The sequence below is a fragment of the Haliotis rufescens genome, unplaced genomic scaffold (assembly GCF_023055435.1).
Source record: "Haliotis rufescens isolate VD_foot unplaced genomic scaffold, xgHalRufe1.0.p SCAF_15, whole genome shotgun sequence".
NCBI lineage: Eukaryota > Metazoa > Mollusca > Gastropoda > Lepetellida > Haliotidae > Haliotis > Haliotis rufescens.
The window spans coordinates 35,378,611-35,401,896 of record NW_025963835.1 but is presented as its reverse complement, the minus strand read 5'-3'; the positions used below and the strand labels follow the sequence as shown (position 1 = coordinate 35,401,896).

General features: G+C 40.1%; 2 protein-coding genes across 2 annotated transcripts in view; one reads left to right on the top strand and one right to left on the bottom strand.

Annotated features, from left to right (window-relative positions):
- Positions 1 to 641: 641 nt before the first annotated feature.
- Positions 642 to 11,790, bottom strand: LOC124151895 (peroxisomal membrane protein 2-like). Its single transcript, XM_046524583.1, has 5 exons — positions 11,574 to 11,790; positions 5,438 to 5,545; positions 3,548 to 3,710; positions 2,466 to 2,585; positions 642 to 1,258 (listed from the first exon to the last, which is right to left on the bottom strand). Exons 1-5 carry the CDS (start codon positions 11,675 to 11,677, stop codon positions 1,175 to 1,177), a joined length of 579 nt encoding a protein of 192 aa, XP_046380539.1. The 5' UTR covers positions 11,678 to 11,790; the 3' UTR covers positions 642 to 1,174.
- A 4,621-nt stretch (positions 11,791 to 16,411) lies between these two features.
- The window catches only part of LOC124151893, a 33,262-nt gene continuing 26,387 nt past the window's right edge, over positions 16,412 to 23,286 (top strand). The window contains exon 1 of the mRNA XM_046524582.2: positions 16,412 to 16,634. Within this exon, the coding sequence (XP_046380538.1) occupies positions 16,556 to 16,634 (79 nt within the window). The 5' untranslated portion in view covers positions 16,412 to 16,555. The remainder of the gene's footprint in view (positions 16,635 to 23,286) is intronic.

The following is a 23,286-nucleotide window of genomic DNA, read 5'->3' as shown; positions in this document are numbered from 1 at the left end:
TGTCCAACCTCCATAATACTGGAGAACAACCTGGTGCATAATTTGTTTTCATAACACTGTAGACCCAATAAACTGTAGACCCAATGAACTGTAAGCGAAAGTGGGCGCCTCTGTCCGCCATGTTCAGGTGTGAGACAATGTGGTTCTACCTGCACATCGGGGGGACATACTCACAAAGATTCTTTACAAAACCTATAAAACTGAAATGAGACAAATTAAAAGACTGAAATTTGAAGAAAAAAAATCAAATTTGACAAATATTTTAGGGTCCGATTGAATTAAATGTTAGGTCTTTCCAGGATGATATAAGTGTTAGGTCTTTCCAGGAGATAAAAGTGGTATAATTCTGTTTTAAGAATTGACTTGAATGTTCTTCAGTCGTGGAGGTATAACTGGAAACAAGGGCATGCTCACTGTGGGCATGCAGCTAGAGATTTACATGTCTTTAATTTTGTAAACCAACCAATTACAAGTAAATTGATATACAAATATTTTCTGCATATATACTGAGGAACAACACTAAAATCTGATTTGAATAAAATGTCATCATATGTCAACCCCCCCCTTCTAAAACCCCCTATCCTTAAACACAAACACACCCTAGCCCATCACAAACACCCCCCACCCATCCCCCTCCCCCCTTCCCTATCAATTCCACCAACACTATATATTGCAAAGATTGATCTCATTGCTCCCCTTTCTGGTTCTTGTTCCCATGGCGACACTTTCACACCCTCATTTGTTTTTGGGGACATATCACCTTCAATTTATACTCTGACTTGGTTGAAACTTGAAATAAATTTGAAGTCTCTTCTCCCAGATTTTCCATGTATTTGGTAGGGGTAAAATGGCTGCTTAAATCTAAAACTGGCTAGCCCGACTCGCTTGTATTGTTGAAAAATTATTTCCACAAGGTACACAAACATATTATCCTGCATCACTGTATCATATTGAGATACTCCATCGATATAGGCACAATGTTGATATTAGAGTAATTAACACAATGTATAACTATTACATGCATCTGTGTCTGAATAACTGGTTGCTACATCTTGTGAGGCCCATCTCTTTGCCATAAATAAAATGCCATCTCTTTGTCCACTGTTGGTCACATGATCTGTTGAAGGTCACATGATCTGTTTGAAAGTCACATGATCTGTGGGAGGTCACATTATCAGCTGGAGACCATCGACCTTCGCTTGTAGGAGATGAAGACGGACCAGATGAGAGACACGGCATTACCGAACAGAACACGGTACTGTAAGAAGAGGAAGAAGAATAGAATTCCCACCAGGAATAACAGATTACTCTTTGTTTTTGTTTGCTTGTTGTTTAACGTAACACTCAGCAATATTCCAGCTATATGACGATGGTCTGTAAATAATCGTGTCTGAATCAGACAATCCAGTGATTCACATCATAAGCATGGATGAACGCAATTGAGATACGATTACATGCATCAACCAAGTCAGCGAGCCTGATCACTTGATCCCGTTAAGCGCCCCTTACGACAAGCGTAGTCACCTTTTACGGCAAGCATGGGTTGCTGAAGACCTATTCTACCTTAGATCTTCACAGGCCAACAAGAATAGAACTCCCCATCAAGAATATATGACCAGGAATAACGGATTATCTCTATCGAGTGAATTAATGTCACAGCCCTGACCTGGAATAACGGATTACCTCTACCGAGTCAATTAATGTCACAGCCCTGACCAGGAATAACGGATTACCTCTACCGAGTCAATTAATGTCACAGCCCTGACCAGGAATAACGGATTACCTCTACCAAGTGAAATAATGTCACAGCCCTGACCAGGAATAACGGATTACCTCTATCTAGTGAATTAATGTCACAGCCCTGACCAGGAATAATGGATTACCTCTACCAAGTGAATTAATGTCAGCCTAGACCAGGAATAACGAATTACCTCTATCGAGTGAATTAATGTCACAGCTCTGAGTGCGCCACGCCCTACATTTGTCTTTGCTCGCATGAATTACATGCATTTCTTGTAGAATTATTGGTGACACAGTAGATGCATGCAAATTCATCGAATGATATATTGTTGTGTGACAATTAGATCTTGTGTAGCCAATCACTTGACTCTCAGCGAGTGAGTGAGTGAGTGAGTGGGGGTTTAACGCTGCTTTTAACAGTATTCCAGTTTTATCATGACGTGTCAGCTTAATGTGGGAGGAAAGCCCGACGTGATGGATTTACCACTTTGGTGAAACCCACGAGCACAGGTATGGTGCTGACAACCCTAGAAACATGATCGGGGCGAACCCACAAACCCACGATCATAGGTTTCACGATCAGCGAATTGCAGCGCCTAAGGCGACTGGGCCACCTAGGTACGTGACAGAGTTGAACAGGGTGAAAGTTTTAACAACATCTGTGGCCGGTCAATCAGATCGCTGGATCTGTTTGTAAACAGGAAAAGGTAACGTGTGACCCTGACCTTGACGGGAATGTATTTGATGTTGATGAACTGGATGATGGTCCACACTTTCCAGTTCATCTTCAGGATGTACCAGTAGGTTTCTCGGATCCTATGCATGGAGGCAGCATGCCCTTGACCCTGGTCAGATCACAAAAACATACACTCAACTACCAAATTGATCTCGCTGAAAATTATATCAACAATTTACATTTAAACAAGCTTTTGCAAATTCACACCAACAAGCGAAAATTAAAGAACAAATACAGACATATTTTCAAAATGTACAAAAAATCATACTTTCCAAATAAAATGGACCTAAGTTTTCCTGGAAGAGTTATCTCCCTGTACATGTAAGGGGCATGAGATGTTCAGTCAGGGTCTGTGGGTACACTGACCACTGGTCAATGCCAGCAAGGTTCACCCCCAAAATGCAGACGAGCTATTGATTACCATTACATGTACATGCCCATCACACCTAATTAATGAAGGGATCATTCCAAAATTCCAGATTTTAAAAAAAGTCTACCGGTAAATTTCTGGTATTTAGGATACATGTATAAAGATCAATGGGTCACTATGTTTTGACAACAAGAACAAGAGTAGATCAAGTCAGAGTCAATGGCTTGTCCCAGATGGCAGCGTTAGGGTTAGTGTTAGGGTATCACTCTGTCAGGTCTATCCTTTGTCTGGCAATTAATGCACACAAAGTTTATACAGTAGATGAAGTCAGCGTAGAAAATGGCTTATCCTTCAACCATACAAGTTTGGTGGCAGACAAATTCTTTTTCTTCAACAGTCAGAGGCATAATTATTTTTTGTAAAGACTTTTCTTGGACAATTTTATTTTTTGATAAAAAAACCCAGCAATCCCCTCACCCCCACCTGCCGCCTGTAGTCCCAAATTACAATACTCAGGGGGATTGACTAACTCAGGTAAACATTGAATGTCATCGTCAGGGGACAAGGACACTCGTGCCAACCCGATCCATTATGTCACCTCGTACGACCAGCACGGGTTGCTGGGGACCCATTCTAACCCAGGCTCCCCACGATGGAGGCACAGCAACTTCCTCCTCCTCCTCCCCCTCCCTGACTCTCACCTCCAGGACCGACACCACATAGAGGAAGAGGAAGATGAAGGGAGGTGTGAAGATCAAGCGATCAAACAAGACTTTCTTGAGAGCTGCGTTGGGACTGCCTTTAGGGAAGAACTTCTCCAGGTTGACGTAGAAGTAGTGGAAGACTGGCCCGCTCACACAGAACCTGCAACAAACCTACTCGGTGGGGCGTCACAATGCTAACATGCTGCTTCCATGGTTACGATGTGACTAAGGCCACAAGCTTTTGTATTACTATTGGCTAAACTTGCATTACTGTTGACTAAAATTGCAAGACTATTGACTATACTTGTATTACTGTTGACTAAAATTGCAAGACTATTGACTATACTTGTATTACTGTTGACTAAAATTGCAAAACTATTGACTATACTTGTATTACTGTTGACTAAAATTGCAAGACTATTGACTATACTTGTATTACTGTTGACTAAAATTGCAAGACTATTGACTATACTTGCATTACTATTGCCTAAACTTGCATTACTATTGCCTAAACTTGTATTACTAATGCCTTAACTTGTATTACTAATGCCTAAACTTGTATTACTAATGCCTAAACTTGCATTACTATTGCCTAAACTTGTATTACTATTGCCTAAACTTGTATGACTATTGCCTAAACTTGTATTACTAATGCCTAAACTTGCATTACTATTGCCTAAACTTGTATTACTAATGCCTAAACTTGTATTACTATTGCCTAAACTTGTATGACTATTGCCTAAACTTGTATTACTACTGCCTAAACTTGTATTACTATTGACTGAACTTGTATTACTATTGCCTAAACTTGTATTACTACTGCCTAAACTTGTATTACTATTGACTGAACTTGTATTACTATTGCCTAAACTTGTATGACTATTGCCTAAACTTGTATTACTAATGCCTAAACTTGCATTACTATTGCCTAAACTTGTATTACTAATGCCTAAACTTGTATTACTATTGCCTAAACTTGTATGACTATTGCCTAAACTTGTATTACTACTGCCTAAACTTGTATTACTATTGACTGAACTTGTATGACTATTGCCTAAACTTGTATTACTACTGCCTAAACTTGTATTACTATTGACTGAACTTGTATTACTATTGCCTAAACTTGTATTACTATTGCCTAAACTTGTATTACTAATGCCTAAACTTGTATTACTACTGCCTAAACTTGTATTACTAATGCCTGAACTTGTATTACTAATGCCTAAACTTGTATTACTATTGCCCAGATTGCCTAAACTTGTTAACTACTGACTAAACTTGTATTAATACTGACTAAATTTGTATTACTATTGACTATACGTGTTTTACTACCGACTAAACTTGTATTACTATTGACTAAACTTATATTACTATTGACTAAAATTGCAAGACAATTGACTATACTTGTATTACTTTTGACTATACTTGTTTTACTATTGACAATACTTGTTTAAATACTGACTAAACTTGTATTACTATTGACTATACTTGTTTTACTACTGACTAAACTTGTATTACTACTTACTAAACTTGTATTACTATTGCCTAAACTTGTTTAACTACTGACTAAACTTGTATTAATACTGACTACATTTGTACTACTATTGACTATACTTGTTTTACTATTGACTAAATTTGTATTACTATTGACTACTCGTTTTACTACTGACTTAACTTGTATTACTACTGACTAAACTTGTGTTAATATTGACTATAATTGCAAGACTATTGACTCTACTTGTATTACTATTCACTAAACTTGTATTACTACTGACTAAACTTGTATTACTAATGCCTGAACTTGGCAAGGGTCAAGGCCTCAAGTTCCACAATAAAGTAGCGTACATGCATGAGGCCTGGAGGATGTCAAAGGTCAACAATTCTCACCCGAAAGTAGCGTATGCGAGGGTGCTCCTCCATGCTATCCTGCCCTTGGTCTGCGGGTTGGGAACAATCAGCTGGGATACGATGTTGCCGAGGGACGACACTACAGCACTGAAACAACACCAGCTGGTTACACACCTCACCTGCCTCAGCGGTTCCGTCAGATCACTCACCTCACCTGCCTCAGCGGTTCCGTCAGATCACTCACCCCACTGGTATAAGCCTCAACATCAGTGAACACAAAGTAGACACAGTTAATGGATAACAACTTTATCTACTGCAAAGCCTTGCCTGACAACGGTGTAGGGATCCATAATGAGACGTCGCCTTTACAGTAAATAAAGAAGTTGTTATCCATAAACTGTGTGTACTTTGTCCTGTCATCTTCTAAGTAATGCTCAGTGACTTGGTTGATAGAAATTGTATCATAGATTGATACTCATGATGTCAATCACTGGCTTGTCTGGTCCAGATTCAATTACAAAATGCTACAATACAGCTGGAATATTGCTGAGTGCAGCACCAAATAACAAGTTAAAGACACAAGATATAACAGGCTTCAAATAATAAACATCCTCATGAGATACATTATCTAAGCAAGCGGGGGTAATGCCCAAGGGCTCTGGGAACTTTTCATAACTTTGCCATTGAACTCCCCCCCCCACCCCTCCCTCCTACTGCTGGGAACCTTCCATCTACATCACTGGAAACCTCCAGCTGAACACAGCTTCGCTCCAGGCAGCAGTTACCGTATTTTCTTGAGTATAGTGCACACTTTTTTTCGAAAAAACACAGCTGTGAAGAAGGGGGTGCGCATTTTACACGAATTATGAGTTTGGATGTTTTTTTCCCCCATGGAAAGACATTACCGTCAGCACGAAACACCGGAAATACCATGTCAACAAATCCATACTGAAGTATGCAAAATAATCATGTAATTACACTTATTTTAAATATGTTTAGTAAAGGCTGCATATAATTAAGAAAATAATGGAATATATTATTCCTGATAAAAAAGTTATATCATTGGGTGTGTCTTGACCGAATCACCGGTCGATTCCAAGAAAACGTGTGTACAGCTGATTGCTGTTTCTGGCTTAGTTTACGAGAAAATACACAAGGTAATCTTAATCCCTTGATATAAAACAATGCCTAGCAGAACAATAAATACTATTTAAACGGTAAATAAACATGTCTGGTGATTTTTTATCTCAAATTTCGAATTTGTACTGACAAAGTTTCTCAGCACCCGTTCGTTTGCCGGACTTCGCTGAAAGGGTACGGTGTAAATTTTTTCTGCGCATAATGTTCAAATTTCTTTTTTTCCAAAATATTGAACCCGCTAGAGGGTGGTGCGCATTATACATGGGTGCGCACTATACTCAAGAAAATACGGTACACCTGTTTCTTCAAAGGTAAATACTACTTTGGTTAAAGGGCAGATTGTTGTAACTTCACAATGCTAACATGATTCAGTCTCCATGACGACATAATTTACATATTAATAAAATATCATCACAACCTTTGTGAGAGAAAATTTTACTTTGTAAATTATTGTAATGTCCACATTAATCCAATTTGAATATTTGCTTGAATCAATAAAAACTGCAAACATCAGCAAAACCAGCTTGTTTGTCTTGAAGCCATACCACACTTCCTCCACTGAGTTTCCATGGATACAGTTCAGGTGGGGATACTCTGGGACAGACACACAAGCATTTAAAACACTTAAAGGTCATGACCTCAGTAACTACACCGAGACCTGTTGTCAGTTTCCCACGCTCTAGACAAGCAGGGGCCCACGGTTTGAAGTATCCGACACCCAGTGTACTATCACCACCAGACAAAAAAATGGCCACTGTCTCATATAGGGCTGTGACAAGTCCAAATTTACTACCCGGGTACCCACACCCCTATTACCTGTCCCTACCCGGGTAACCGCCCCTGTTACCCACCCCTACCCGGGTACCCACCTCCCTATTACCCGACCCTACCAGGGTACCCACCTCCCTATTACCCGACCCTACCCGGGTACCCACCTCGCTATTACCCAATCCAACCTGGGTACCCACCCCCTATTACACTACCCTACCCGGGTACCCGCCCCCTGTTACCCAACCCTACCCCCGTACCCACCCCCTGTTACCAAACCCTACCCCGGTACCTGCCCCCTGTTACCCGACCCTACCCCCGTACCCACCCCCTATTACCCAACCCTACCCGGGTACCCACCTCCCTATTACCCAACCCTACCCGGGTACCCGTCCCCTATTACCCGACCCTACCCGGGTACCTGCCCCCACCCGGGTACCTGCTGTAGGTCTCAAGAGGTCAAAGTAGACACAATTTATGGATAATAACTTCTTTATTTACTGTAAAGGAGATGTTTCGGTACAGATCCTTATACCGTTGTCAAGCAAGGATCTATACCAAAACGTCGCCTTTACAGTATTAAAGAAGTTATTATCCATAAATTGTGTCTACTTTGTCATCCGTCAACGTCTAAGTAATGCCTATCAAACAATTCATCTCAAGAGGTAGGTACAAACTGTCTGATAAAGAAAAGTTTGACCGTAGCCCTGGCAAAATATGTTTAGATACACGAATAAAATTATCTGGTGCATACACTGAAGTTGACTGAAGTTTTATTTTTATTCAAACATATAAAAGTCAGAAGGAATGGGCATAGTAGTCAGAAGGAACTGCAAAAATTAGTGACTTGTAGTTTAAACATACAGTTCTAGATAATAATTGTCATTAAACAATATATCACGTGATATATTGTCCTACTCAGTACCCACCCACCCTGAGTACCCGAGATACCCGTTCAAGCCCGAGTCTCAAAACCACTGTTGTAGTACACACAAGTTTAAACATGAATTTTTCAGAATATAGCAACCTTATTACAACAAATAATCACAATGAAAAGGATTGTCAGTAATGTATTCATGGTGTATCTGTGGTGTACTCGTGGTGTACTCTTGGTGTATTCATGTACTGAAGTCCACACCTACACACTGACAGCTGGGGGAAACAAGTCAATCTTTTCTATACAACACCAAGTGATTTCTCCGTGAACAAAGGCAACAGCCACAGCATGTTTAACGTATTCGGAAAGTGAATCAATTGGAATCAACAAGTATCTAATCACTGGAAACAGCTGCCACCATTACTCAACAGTTGGAAAAACATGGAGGACTGTTTAAGTGAAATGCAATAGAACTTGAGTGCTGGCAATCTAAGCTTCAAAATGTTTATCAAAAACCTCCCGAAAAATTGGGAGTTAAATTAAATGCCCTATACAATATATTGCTTAATGGTAGGCACCGCATAATTAGATCAAAATTTTGGTTGGTTGGTTGGTTTGTTGTTAAACGCCGCACTCAGCAATATTCCAGCTATATGACGGCGGACTGTAAATAATCGAGTCTGGACCAGACAATCCAGTGATTAATATCATAAGCATCGATCCACGCAATTGGGATCGATGACAGGCATCAACCAAGTCAGCAAGCCTGACCACCCGATCCCGTTAGTCGCCTTTTACCACTGCATGAACAGACTCAGTGAAATGTACCCTGATATAGTGAAATGTACCCAGATAAAGTGCAATGTACCCAGATAGCGAGTGAGTTTGGTTTAACTCCGCTTTTAACAGTATTCCAGTTAAATCACCGCGTGTCAGCTTAATGTGGGAGGAAAGCCCGAAGTGATGCAGGTCTCAGACGTTTACCACTTCGGTGAAACCCACAAGCACGGGTATGGTGCTGACAAACCTAGAAACATAATCGGGGCGAACCGGGATTCGAACTCACAATCATAGGTTTCTGGTGTGCCCAAGGGACGCAGCTCTGCACAGCGAATCGCAGCGCCTTAGATGACTGGGCCACCCATGCCCCCGTACCCAGATAGAATGAAATGTACCCAGATATAGTGCAATGTACCCAGATAGAGTGAAATGTACTCAGATATAGAGCAATGTACCCAGATAAAGAGGAATGTACCAAGATAGAGAGATCAACCCAGAGTGCAATGTACCCAGACAGAGTTAAATGTACCCAGATATAGTGAAATGTACCCAGATATAGTGCAATGTACCCAGATAGAGTGAAATGTACCCAGATATAGTGCAATGTACCTAGATAGAGTGATATGTACCCAGACAGAGTGAAATGTACCCAGGTATAGTGGAATGTACCCAGATATAGTGAAATATACCCAGATATAGTGAAATGTACCCAGATAGAGAGCAATGTACCCAGATATAGTGAAATGTACCCAGACAGAGTGAAATGTACCAAGATATAGTGGAATGTACCCAGATATAGTGAAATGTACCCAGATATAGAGCAATGTACCCAGATATAGTGTAATGTACCCAGATATAGTGCAATGTACCAAGATAGAGTGAAATGTACCCAGATATAGTGCAATGTACCTAGATAGAGTGATATGTACCCAGACAGAGTGAAATGTACCCAGACAGAGTTAAATGTACCCAGATATAGTGAAATGTACCCAGATATAGAGCAATGTACCCAGATATAGTGCAATGTACCCAGATATAGTGAAATGTACCCAGATATAGAGCAATGTACCCAGATAGAGAGATCAACCCAGAGTTAAATGTACCCAGACAGAGTTAAATGTACCCAGATTTAGTGAAATGTACCCAGATATAGTGCAATGTACCCAGATATAGTGAAATGTACCCAGACAGAGTTAAATGTACCCAGATATAGTGCAATGTACCCAGATAGAGTTCAATGTACCCAGATAGAGTGACGTGTACCATGACCATGATGATATGGAGAAACTCCACAAGGATACAACTTCAGCTTGAAGATAGTAGTTTGCAGATTAAAAAAGTAAATCAATTTTAGATGATCACTGATCAATGTTGTGATGGATTTCAGCTATACGATATGGCAGCCTTTAAATAATCAAGTCTGGACCAGGCAATTGATAATATTGTTGGGGTACAATGACATGCAACCAGCCAAGTCACAGAGCCTCACGGCGTACCTGGTCCATGTACTCGCCTCTTACGATCAACATACCTTGCTAGGGACGTTTTCTAACCTGGAATCCCAACTAGGGCTAGAACGGGTAACTCAGGTCGGGTGGGTCCTGAGTAGGACTCTGGTACCCACAGGACTACCCGGACCCGTGGTTAGTCACATGATATATTGTTTAATGACAAAAATTATCTGAAACTCTATGGTTACACTACAAATCACTCATGTTCCCATTTCTTTCTGACAACTCACCCATTCCTTCTGACTTATATGTTTGAATAAAGTTAAAACTTCACGCTGTAAACTTGAGTGTTTGCATGACCAGATCGTTTTACACGTGTATCTAAATACATTTTGCCAGGGCTGCGGTCAAACTTTTCCAAATCGGACACTTTGAACCTATTTCTAAATATCTACAACGGGTACCCGGGTAGGGTCGGGTAATAGGGTGGTGGGTACCCGGGTAGTAAATTTGGACACGTCCCAGCCCAAATCCCAACAAGGGTAATTTTGGAATTGTCGGCTTGAAGATAGTAGTTTGCGGATTAAAAAATCAATTTGTTTTTATTTGATCACTGATCAATGTGATGATTGATCATTAATTATTTGGGAATTGATTCCAAGTTATATCCAACACAACATTCTTCCACACTGACTCTGTATGGTATAGTAACTGTTGCTATATCCTGCAATGACTGGTCCCTGGTGAGGGATGTGCATGCTTCATCAGCACATTATGATAATAGCAACAATTTAGAGAGATGACCTGGTGATTCATTATTTAAGTCTTCATTAATTTGAAATTATTTCAGATATCTCTATAATTGTGTTTGTACCATGAATTCCACGTTTCATATTTGCAAATAACTCAAATGTTAACTTTCAGTGTCAGATACATAGAACTTTTTAAGGCTTTCAGTGGAATATTTACTTCCACATATCAATTGAACATGTCATGTTGAGCTATCAGTTGTACATGTCATGTTGAGTATAATTCTTGTTCACCCAACTAAAAAAAACCACGCATTGGTGAGAGAAAACAGAGGAAAATATGTGATAAATGTCATAGTATCTGCTGATAAGCTCCCCAGATCCAAAGTCCGGTCACATACAGTACTCGCCTTGTGCAAGCCTTCGTTAAAATAGGCTTTTCCTGCAATAGTTTCAAATATGCCTTCAATGCCTTTTCAACAGGATTGTCTTCCTTGCTTTTGCTTAAGCTCATTCTGACTGTCAATGTGTACAAACAGTTTCAACTAGCACAGATGCCTGTTGGTCGAACTTTGAACTCGTTTGTTTACACACTCCTGGGGGCTGACATATTGAATCTCGTGAAATCACAAGTACCCTCTCGAGACTTGCATGTCATGCTATTTCTCGTACTACTGATTTTACTAACAATCGACTCGAATCGAGGTGGAAGGATATATTGCCCATTCATCATTGCGGTACCACCTGGGTACGTTTAAGTCAGCAACCAACACCAATAAATGCTATTTTAATCCATATATAATATCCGAATAGTCCACCTCGCCAGCAAATATACACAGAAAAAAAATCATGTTTCTTTTCATTTAAACATTTGTGGTTTGTTCATTCTTATTGTCGGTTTGCACACACTGCGTGTAATTTTAGAACAGAGAAAATTGACGTCGCAGCCTAGCAACAACACGTACAGCGCGACATGCACATGTATACAGCCACACGCATTGGTCCTCATGCCGTAGGGTTCTGTCAATGATCTTCACAAAGATGTCAAAAGAAAATAAATTCCCTATGAGTTTTAATTTGTTAGAAATAATTGTATACGGTATATAGAATTCAAAGTTTTCCCTACAAACATTTTCTTTCAACCAGTACGTATTAACAGGGACGTGGTGTGTTTGATGCCACAGTTTTCGTGTATAGCCTAGTCTGTCATACAGACCCTGACACAAATATTTCTAATACATCATGAAGTACATACACACTGTACTTACACACTGTACTAACACACTGTACTTACAATCTGTACTTACACACTGTACTTACTTACACACTGTACTTACACACTGTACTTACTTACACACTGTACATACACACTGTACTTACACACTGTACATACACACTGTACTTACTTACACACTGTACTTACATACACACTGTACTTACACACTGTACATACACACTGTACTTACACACTGTACTTACACACTGTACTTACTTACACACTGTGCTTACATACATACTGTACTTACACACTGTACATACACACTGTACTTACACACTGTACTTACTTACACACTGTACTTACACACTGTACTTACATACATACTGTACTTACACACTGTACTTACACACTGTACTTACTTACACACTGTACTTACACACTGTACTTACATACATACTGTACCTACTTACACACTGTACTTACTTACAGTACCGCCTCCGTGGTCTAGAGGTAGAGCGTCCGCCCGGCCGCGTCATACCAAAAGACGTTTAAAGATGGTACTTGTTGTTACCCTGTCTGGCGCTCGGCATTAAAGGGCTAAAACAAGGACTGGTCGGCTCGGAGTCAGTATACTGTGTCTGAGTGGGGTATTCATGCTAAACTGCGGCATTGTATCTCAGTGGGCTAGCACTTTAAATCGGCATCAGTCCGGACTAGTACAAGCAGCCACACACACACACACACACACACACATGCATGCACGTCGCTATATAAGTGCAATAATCTTGGACGCGACGTTAAACCCAATTTCACCTCACTTACTTACACACTGTACTTACACACTGTACTTACATACTGTACTTACTTACACACTGTACTTACACACTGTACATACACACTGTACATACACACTGCACTTACACACTGTACTTACACACTGTACCTACATACTTTGCTTACACACTGTACTTACACACTGTACATACACACTGTACTTACACACTGTACTTACTTACACACTGTACTTACATACACACTGTACTTACATACACACTGTACTTACTTACACACTGTACTTACTTACACACTGTACTTACTGACACACTGTACTTACTTACACACTGTACTTACATACACACTGTACTTTCTTACACACTGTACTTACACACTGTACTTACTTACACGCCGTACTTACTTACACGCTGTACTTACTTACACGCTGTACTTACTTACACACTGTACTTACATACACACTGTACACACACACTGTACTTACTTACACACTGTACCTACACACTGTACTTACTTACACACTGTACTTACACACTGTACTTACTTACACACTGTACTTACACACTGTACTTACTTACACACTGTACTTACTTACACACTGTACTTACATACACACTGTACTTACTTACACACTGTACTTACTTACACACTGTACTTACATACACACTGTACTTACACACTGTACTTACTTACACACTGTACTTACTTACACACTGTACCTACACACTGTACTTACTTACACACTGTACTTACACACTGTACATACACACTGTACTTACACACTGTACATACACACTGTACTTACACACTGTACTTACTTACACACTGTACTTACACACTGTACTTACACACTGTACTTACACACTGTACTTACACACTGTACTTACATACTGTACTTACATACACACTGTACTAACTTACACAATGTACTTACATACACACTGTACACACTCACTGTACTTACTTACATACTGTACCTACTTACACACTGTACTTACTTACAGTACCGCCTCCGTGGTCTAGAGGTAGAGCGTCCGCCCGGCCGCGTCATACCAAAAGACGTTTAAAGATGGTACTTGTTGTTACCCTGTCTGGCGCTCGGCATTAAAGGGCTAAAACAAGGACTGGTCGGCTCGGAGTCAGTATACTGTGTCTGAGTGGGGTATTCATGCTAAACTGCGGCATTGTATCTCAGTGGGCTAGCACTTTAAATCGGCATCAGTCCGGACTAGTACAAGCAGCCACACACACACACACACACACACATGCATGCACGTCGCTATATAAGTGCAATAATCTTGGACGCGACGTTAAACCCAATTTCACCTCACTTACTTACACACTGTACTTACACACTGTACTTACATACTGTACTTACTTACACACTGTACTTACACACTGTACATACACACTGTACATACACACTGCACTTACACACTGTACTTACACACTGTACCTACATACTTTGCTTACACACTGTACTTACACACTGTACATACACACTGTACTTACACACTGTACTTACTTACACACTGTACTTACATACACACTGTACTTACATACACACTGTACTTACTTACACACTGTACTTACTTACACACTGTACTTACTTACACACTGTACTTACTTACACACTGTACTTTCTTACACACTGTACTTACACACTGTACTTACTTACACGCCGTACTTACTTACACGCTGTACTTACTTACACGCTGTACTTACTTACACACTGTACTTACATACACACTGTACACACACACTGTACTTACTTACACACTGTACCTACACACTGTACTTACTTACACACTGTACTTACACACTGTACTTACTTACACACTGTACTTACACACTGTACTTACTTACACACTGTACTTACTTACACACTGTACTTACATACACACTGTACTTACTTACACACTGTACTTACTTACACACTGTACTTACATACACACTGTACTTACACACTGTACTTACTTACACACTGTACTTACTTACACACTGTACCTACACACTGTACTTACTTACACACTGTACTTACACACTGTACATACACACTGTACTTACACACTGTACATACACACTGTACTTACACACTGTACTTACTTACACACTGTACTTACACACTGTACTTACACACTGTACTTACACACTGTACTTACACACTGTACTTACATACTGTACTTACATACACACTGTACTAACTTACACAATGTACTTACATACACACTGTACACACACACTGTACTTACTTACACACTGTACTTACTTACACACTGTACTTACATACACACTGTACTTACTTACATACTGTACTTACATACACACTGTACTTACACACTGTACTTACATACTGTACTTACATACACACTGTACTTACACACTGTACTTACACACTGTACTTACACAATGTACTTACATACTGTACTTACATACACACTGTACTTACTTACACAATGTACTTACATACACACTGTACACACACACTGTACTTACTTACACACTGTACGTACTTACACACTGTACTTACACACCGTACTTACTTACACACTGTACTTACACACTATACTTACACACTGTACTTACACACTGTACTTACATACACACTGTACTTACACACTGTACTTACACACCGTACTTACATACACACTGTACTTAAACACGGTACTTACTTACACACTGTACTTACTTACACACTGTACTTACTTACACACCGTACTTACATACACACTGTACTTACACACTGTACATACACACTGTACTTACACACTGTACATACACGCCGCCTTAACACTGATGAATCAGCGCCTGACTACATAAAACAGTATTTATTCTCATGCAAAAAGCAGAATGTGACCTACTTTAAATACATTAATATTAATGATGCCATATACCAGGTGTCGGAAAGTGATTTGTTACATGACGACATTCAGACACCAACTGCTACACATGCTTCAACGTGGTGATACACAGTTAGTCATGAATTCTCAATACTGGGAGAACATACCAAACAGTTGAAATTGAAATAATGTATGCTACTTATAAAATTGGATGGTGTATATTTGCTTAAAAAAGGTTCAAACATACAAAAAGGTTCGGATATAAGTGTCTAACATGATGATGAACTGAAGAATCTGAAGTTTCGTCGCCTCTGTTGAGACTGTATTCAACAGACGACCGTTGATGTGCAACACACTTATAACTAGTTTGTGGGAAGCATTTATCTGCGATGTTAGCAGCCATGTCGATTTCAACTCTGCAAATGATAAGCAAATGACTACCGATGACCGCAAGACTACAATGAAATGGAATGGTCTTTTACGTAATTTAATGCACATAGACAAGCCATAGAGTCATCTGACTTATCTCGGCACAGGAAATATGGAGTACCATTGCAGCAAAGCAGCGAACGGAGTTTGGATCGCCTGTGTGTGGCTGGCCTTGGCGACAAGATTGACAGGTGGGGTTTGGTCGACAGAACCATATGAATACGGACTTATACTTAGCATAATTCGTTTGGTCGCACGTGATGCCAGTGCATGTTGCACGGTACGTCAATAATTTTGAGAGTTAAATGCGTGTGAAATGTTGTCGTTTTTTTGTGTGACAAATGTTAGCAGTCAAAAACTGAGTCTACAGGCCGTTTTTTCGAGTTTTCCGAGCCTGAAGAACATACATGTGACATCAATGGTATATATCTATGGTATACATCTATGGTATATTAGATTGAAACCCGTCGTGAGAATTCCATCATGTGTAGTTAATTGTCCAAGATGGTGAAGAAACCAGAATTTAATTAAAGTAGAACGAACAAGTCCGTCAGAACAGTTTTACAAGATTACGTTATGTGCTAACTGTGCATTAGCTGCTCTTACAGACCCCATAAACAGAACATCCACCCCACTCTCACCCTTTCTCAGCCTCAGCAGCCAATAGAAACTAACTGTTTTAGTCTACTAGTAGTGTAATGTAATGATAACATGTAGCAAAACCATTACAAATGGTACATTTCTAGTAGTCCTTATGGTACCTTAACTATTGGGCAGTTTGGCAAGGACTACGGGACTAGTGTCAATTTCTAATGCTGTCAAGCAGCCTGTACTCATCCCTTTCCAGCTCTGCCTGAAATTAAGAGACTTCATGTTAACCACATACTTCCGTTATAAAATACTGTTCTGGTTTCCACTTCTACATAAGTTTATTTCAGGGACAGTCCAACTATATGCTTGTCTAACTGGTTATCCTATGAATTATCTTATGAATTATCTTTGCCTGATAAATAGTAAGATACGTGTATGTGTTTGTTTTTTCTAAAATACTGCTGTAGCCATGTTATTGATTAATACAAATGACTGACTGACACTCGGTAGACTGGTCTAACCCTATCACAAGTTCCTATTTAAAATGTGGCATGACAAGGGCTGGATATCGGTACTGATCATAGAGATAGATGATCAGAGAAGTATCTTTGGGCAACTATGAAAAAAAGATTCAAAGGAAATCCACATATTTCACTACACTGGTGAGTGGTGGCACATTTATTCAGGGATTACTTTGTGGACATTTGAGATATAATTAAAACAGTTACTTTCCATTTTTAGCAATTAACATTATTGACAATAACAAGTCTGTTTTGGGATATCTAAACTTTATTTCATCACAATAGTTTATGTAAGATATTATCGATAGCATAATTTTCATATCTAAATCATTAATATTTCTTCCCATTGATCATGTTGATGATAATTCCGATTGTCGATTTTTTGCCAGCCCTAGTCATGACACTTTATTTAAAGTCAAGTGCTACGAATAACACAATATTATCAATACACAACATGAGTATACATGCCATTATGTAGTGTAGATATCTTTGCATGAAGTTTTGCTGGGTTGAAAAGAATTCCGAAATGCGTTTCTTGCTCATTGTCTTGTGTCATATCACATGTGGTATGTAAATGTTTGTGAGCATGTGAAAGCTGTTTGTTTGACATACATGTTTGGCAACATCTTGTCAAAGCTGTGTAGTCAGTACAACATTTAATGCCGCAAACAGAAACACTCGTTATCATGTTATTGACGCAGGAGCACTCACAACTTTGTCAGCCAATAAACACCGCCTCTAATGGAAGCCTAACACCTCGTTAATGAACAGATGAAGAAGCTAATTGCTGGAGGGTCTATGTTTGTTCTGATCACTCGCCACTGTCTACCAGCCATTATTGTAATTGGCTGTTTTCACAGGGAATCACCAGTGTGTGGTCATAGAAGAGTGCTGATATTAACATGGTCATGTGCGTTTGAGTGACAGTTGTCTTTACTGATTGACAGATGTATGTTTCAAGACAGGCTCATTTGTGCAAGTCTCATGGGTATAGACAACTTTGCAGGATTGGATAGATTGTAACATCGTTAATGCAAATATTGTTTTCAAAACATCGAAAGCAGTGCACTGATAAGGTTTATTTTCCCTTAAGTACTGTCTGTCAATTTCCAGGGCTGAAACAAAATATGGCAGAGTGTCATAGTGTTCCCTTGCTATCTCTGCATGTAAAACAATGTCTTGGAGAGCAGGAAATACAGTCGAAATGGTAAATCATCATGTCTAGTAGGGCTGGGACGATACACCAACTGTGTGATCCGATATGTATCACGATACCTTGCTCATGATCCGATACGTTTCACGATACGTGTATGTGCTCTTATCTGTGGTGCGTTAGTCATCTTTTTCATAGACATGATGGTCACTGACGATTTACAGTTGGCAGTGTCAAGTATGGCTCAGTGGATGAAAATATTTACTTTTTCACTGCTAATTTTCACTATGAAACAGTGTTTAGTGTAACAGCCATTAAAGTAAACATTTAAGGTATGAATCAATATTTTTTACTTAGTGTGCAACTGTGATCAATATTTGTATCGGGAAGTAAAATATTGCGATCCACTGATGCGTCAGTGTATCCTCCCACCACTAATGTCTAGTGATGTTTTATGTCAAATTTAAGATTTTTTATTGACAAGTTTGTTATATACTTGTTATAAATATTTTTTTACTCTAAGAATCTTCTTTTAAACTTTGAAAGTGCATCGTAGATTGTGTTAGGTAGGCAAGTCATTCACGGTCATGTTGGTCATCTACCCCCTACGACTCCACCTCGGTTAAACGGTTGATCGTCAATAATGCTCATCAGTTATTTGGACCCCAAAGGTAGCGTTGTAGCAAGGGATTACTGTATATAGAGGCTCCATATATGGTCATGTTGGAGGAGATGTCCTCCAGAGTTACATGCTCCGACCCTCTGTTCCGTTTCTGACGAAGAAGCACAAGTGAACCTGTACTTGTTTGAACCTGTGACCCACAATAGTAACAAAGATAACCCACATCTCTAAAATTGAAAAAGAAAATATTTTACAATGTTAATATTATGTAATTGATGTAAAATCAAGGTTACTTGACACCCCCCACTAGCCATACCACGGACGTACGTTAGATGTTGTCAACAGATCGCGAGGGGTAGATGGTGTGATGTACTCTATAGCTGAGTCAGGCTCTCTCACAGTACATCTCACAGTACATCTCACAGTACATCTCACAGTACATCTCACAGTACATCTCATAGTACATCTCACAGTACATCTCACAGTACATCTCACAGTACATCTCATAGTACATCTCACAGTACATCTCATAGTACATCTCACCATATGCCTGAGGGATCAGTTGGCAACGAATTTATCTCAACGACATTCATTCACACAGGTCCTGAATATGTGTTTCACTGAGTAAAATGCACATAACACACAGGTTATTTCCCTTTACCAAATGTATTTTGAAAAACATTGGTTAATTTCAGCTCAGTTATACTTATGGGAGATAAGAAAGTTTCCTATTGTGTGTTCCGATTGATTTCTCAGCGGGGGATTTGAGCAGACAACACGGAAAATAGTTGCCCACTCTTTAACCATTCAGCATGTTCAGGAGCTAGTATTTTAATGTAAGGTGAGACAAACATCGATGTCTAGGTACGTCTTTGGCCATACTTGTCACATACATGCAATCCATTCCAGCATTGTATATTCAAGACAGGTCTCCCACAACTAATGAAATGATCGCATATATTCTAATACACAGATGTATCAGCCACAGTACTGATACACAGATGTATCAGCCACAGTACTGATACACAGATGTATCAGCCACAGTATTGATACACAGATGTATCAGCCACAGTACTGATACCCAGATGTATCGGCCACAGTACTGATACACAGATGTATCAGCCACAGTACTGATACACAGATGTATCAGCCACAGTACTGATACACAGATGTATCGGCCACAGTATTGATACACAGATGTATCGGCCACAGTACTGATACACAGATGTATCGGCCACTGTACTTATACCCAGATGTATCGGCCACAGTAGTGATGCACAGATGTATCGGCCACAGTACTGATACACAGATGTATCGGCCAAAGTACTGATACACAGATGTATCGGCCACAGTACTGATGCACAGATGTATCGGCCACAGTACTGATACACAGATGTATCGGCCACAGTACTGATACACAGATGTATCGGCCACAGTATTGATACACAGATGTATCAGCCACAGTATTGATGCACAGATGTATCGGCCACAGTACTGATACACAGATGTATCGGCCACAGTACTGATACACAGATTTAGTGTCGATCTAAGATAGACCTAAATGATGGATGTGTGTCTTAGATAGACCTAAATGATGAGTATTTGTCTTAGATAGACCTAAATGATGGGTGTCTGTCTTAGGTAGACCTAAATGATGGGTGTCTGTCTTTGGTAGACGTAAATGATGAGTGTCTGTCTTAGATAAACCTAAATGATGGGTGTCTGTCTTAGATAAACCTAAATGATGGGTGTCTGTCTTAGATAAACCTAAATGATGAGTGTCTGTCTTAGATAAACCTAAATGATGGGTGTCTGTCTTAGATAAACCTAAATGATGGGTGTCTGTCGAATATAGACCTAAATGACTCAGTGGGAGGAAAACACGACTGTTCTTAGCAAATAGAATCATTCAACATTCCCTAAATCCTGTGTATAGAAACACACCAGTTGAGAAGCAACTCCTGTAGATAGGGGTACCACAATGCCTGTGTTTGACTCCACACAGTGTTTGGTAGGATGGACCACTGTGAGTGATACCGGAGTTGTGGCAGTCTGTGAGAGATACCGGAGTTGTGGCAGTCTGTGAGATGGACATGCCGGGGAGAGATGGGCGTGATGATTGTGTTTGTGCCAGATCAATCACATTGTGTCCAGTAATTGTGTCCATGAATTGGGGAAATGGACACCCCAGATAGAGAAACAGTTATGTGTTTCATGGTGGGACGATGCGCCATGACTCACGATGGTCTGTGTGGGCAGGGATCAAGCATGTAATATTCAACTTGGGCCGATCGTAACTCAGCCACATGAATGTTGAATTAGGAGGGAAGATTAATTCTTTTTGGGACTAAAATGCGTCAAAAATCAATAGGCTGCTTGAAGTTATTTTCCCGAGTCAGCATGAAGACTCTTGCATTGCTTTCATATATCAGAAAAAGGCGAAAGCAAGAAATTAATAACTTGCTCTTGGAACCTCGTTAATTCTTTGCTGCCAAAAGATTTTTTTTTTTTGTTGCCATTTCTGGTCAAAGCCAAATATGGAATAATGTCCAAGATTACAATGATATGTACAGGATGTAGAGAGGGGTGGGGGTGGGGGTGGGTGTGGGGGGGTGTTGAGATCTAGTTCATGTTGTCATATTTCTAAACATCAGAATGACTAGGTTGTTAATTAGGATTGACATCACCAGGGGGGGGGGGGGGGGGGGGGAGGGGGGAGGCGAAGGGAGTGCCAATATGGGGGTCAGCTGTAACTTGGAGTTGTCAGAATAAACAGAAACTCCCGTTTAAATTCATGCCAGGCCAACCACCAGTTCCTTGGTCCGTCCGTTGAGCATGTTGAGGATGACAATCCTTGTTACACTTCTTACAACGGCCCGTAAAGATCAGGGATAGAATAGGTCTTCAGCAACCCATGCTTGTTGTAAACATCTGTGGTAGAATAGGTCTCCAGCAACCCATGCTTGTTGTAAACATCTGTGGTAGATAGGTCTTCAGCAACCCATGCTTGTTGTAAACATCTGTGGTAGAATAGGTCTCCAGCAACCCATGCTTGTTGTAAACATCTGTGGTAGAATAGGTCTCCAGCAACCCATGCTTGTTGTAAACATCTGTGGTAGAATAGGTCTTCAGCAACCCATGCTTGTTGTAAACATCTGTGGTAGAATAGGTCTTCAGCAACCCATGCTTGTTGTAAACATCTGTGGTAGAATAGGTCTTCAGCAACCCATGCTTGTTGTAAACATCTGTAGTAGAATAGGTCTTCAGCAACCCATGCTTGTTGTAAACATCTGTGGTAGAATAGGTCTTCAGCAACCCATGCTTGTTGTAAACATCTGTGGTAGAATAGGTCTTCAGCAACCCATGCTTGTTGTAAACATCTGTGGTAGAATAGGTCTTCAGCAACCCATGCTTGTTGTAAACATCTGTGGTAGAATAGGTCTTCAGCAACCCATGCTTGTTGTAAACATCTGTGGTAGATAGGTCTTCAGCAACCCATGCTTGTTGTAAACATCTGTGGTAGAATAGGTCTTCAGCAACCCATGCTTGTTGTAAACATCTGTGGTAGAATAGGTCTCCAGCAACCCATGCTTGTTGTAAACATCTGTGGTAGAATAGGTCTTCAGCAACCCATGCTTGTTGTAAACATCTGTGGTAGAATAGGTCTTCAGCAACCCATGCTTGTTGTAAACATCTGTGGTAGATAGGTCTTCAGCAACCCATGCTTGTTGTAAACATCTGTGGTAGAATAGGTCTCCAGCAACCCATGCTTGTTGTAAACATCTGTGGTAGAATAGGTCTTCAGCAACCCATGCTTGTTGAAATATGGGGGTCCTTGCCAGCAATATGGGGGTCTTTGCAGGCAATATGAGGGTCCTTGCAGGCAATATAGGGGTCCTTGCCAGCAATATGGGGGTCCTTGCAGGCAATATGAGGGTCCTTGCAGGCAATATGAG

Coding starts and splice junctions, on each gene's coding strand:
- LOC124151895 (XM_046524583.1), bottom strand. CDS start 11,677: ATGAGCTTAAGCAAAAGCAAGGAAGACAATCCTGTTGAAAAGGCATTG. Junction 3,711..5,437: donor CTCGCATACGCTACTTTCGG/GTGAGAATTGTT, acceptor GGTTTGTTGCAG/GTTCTGTGTGAGCGGGCCAG. Junction 1,259..2,465: donor TCAAATACATTCCCGTCAAG/GTCAGGGTCACA, acceptor CTCTTCTTACAG/TACCGTGTTCTGTTCGGTAA.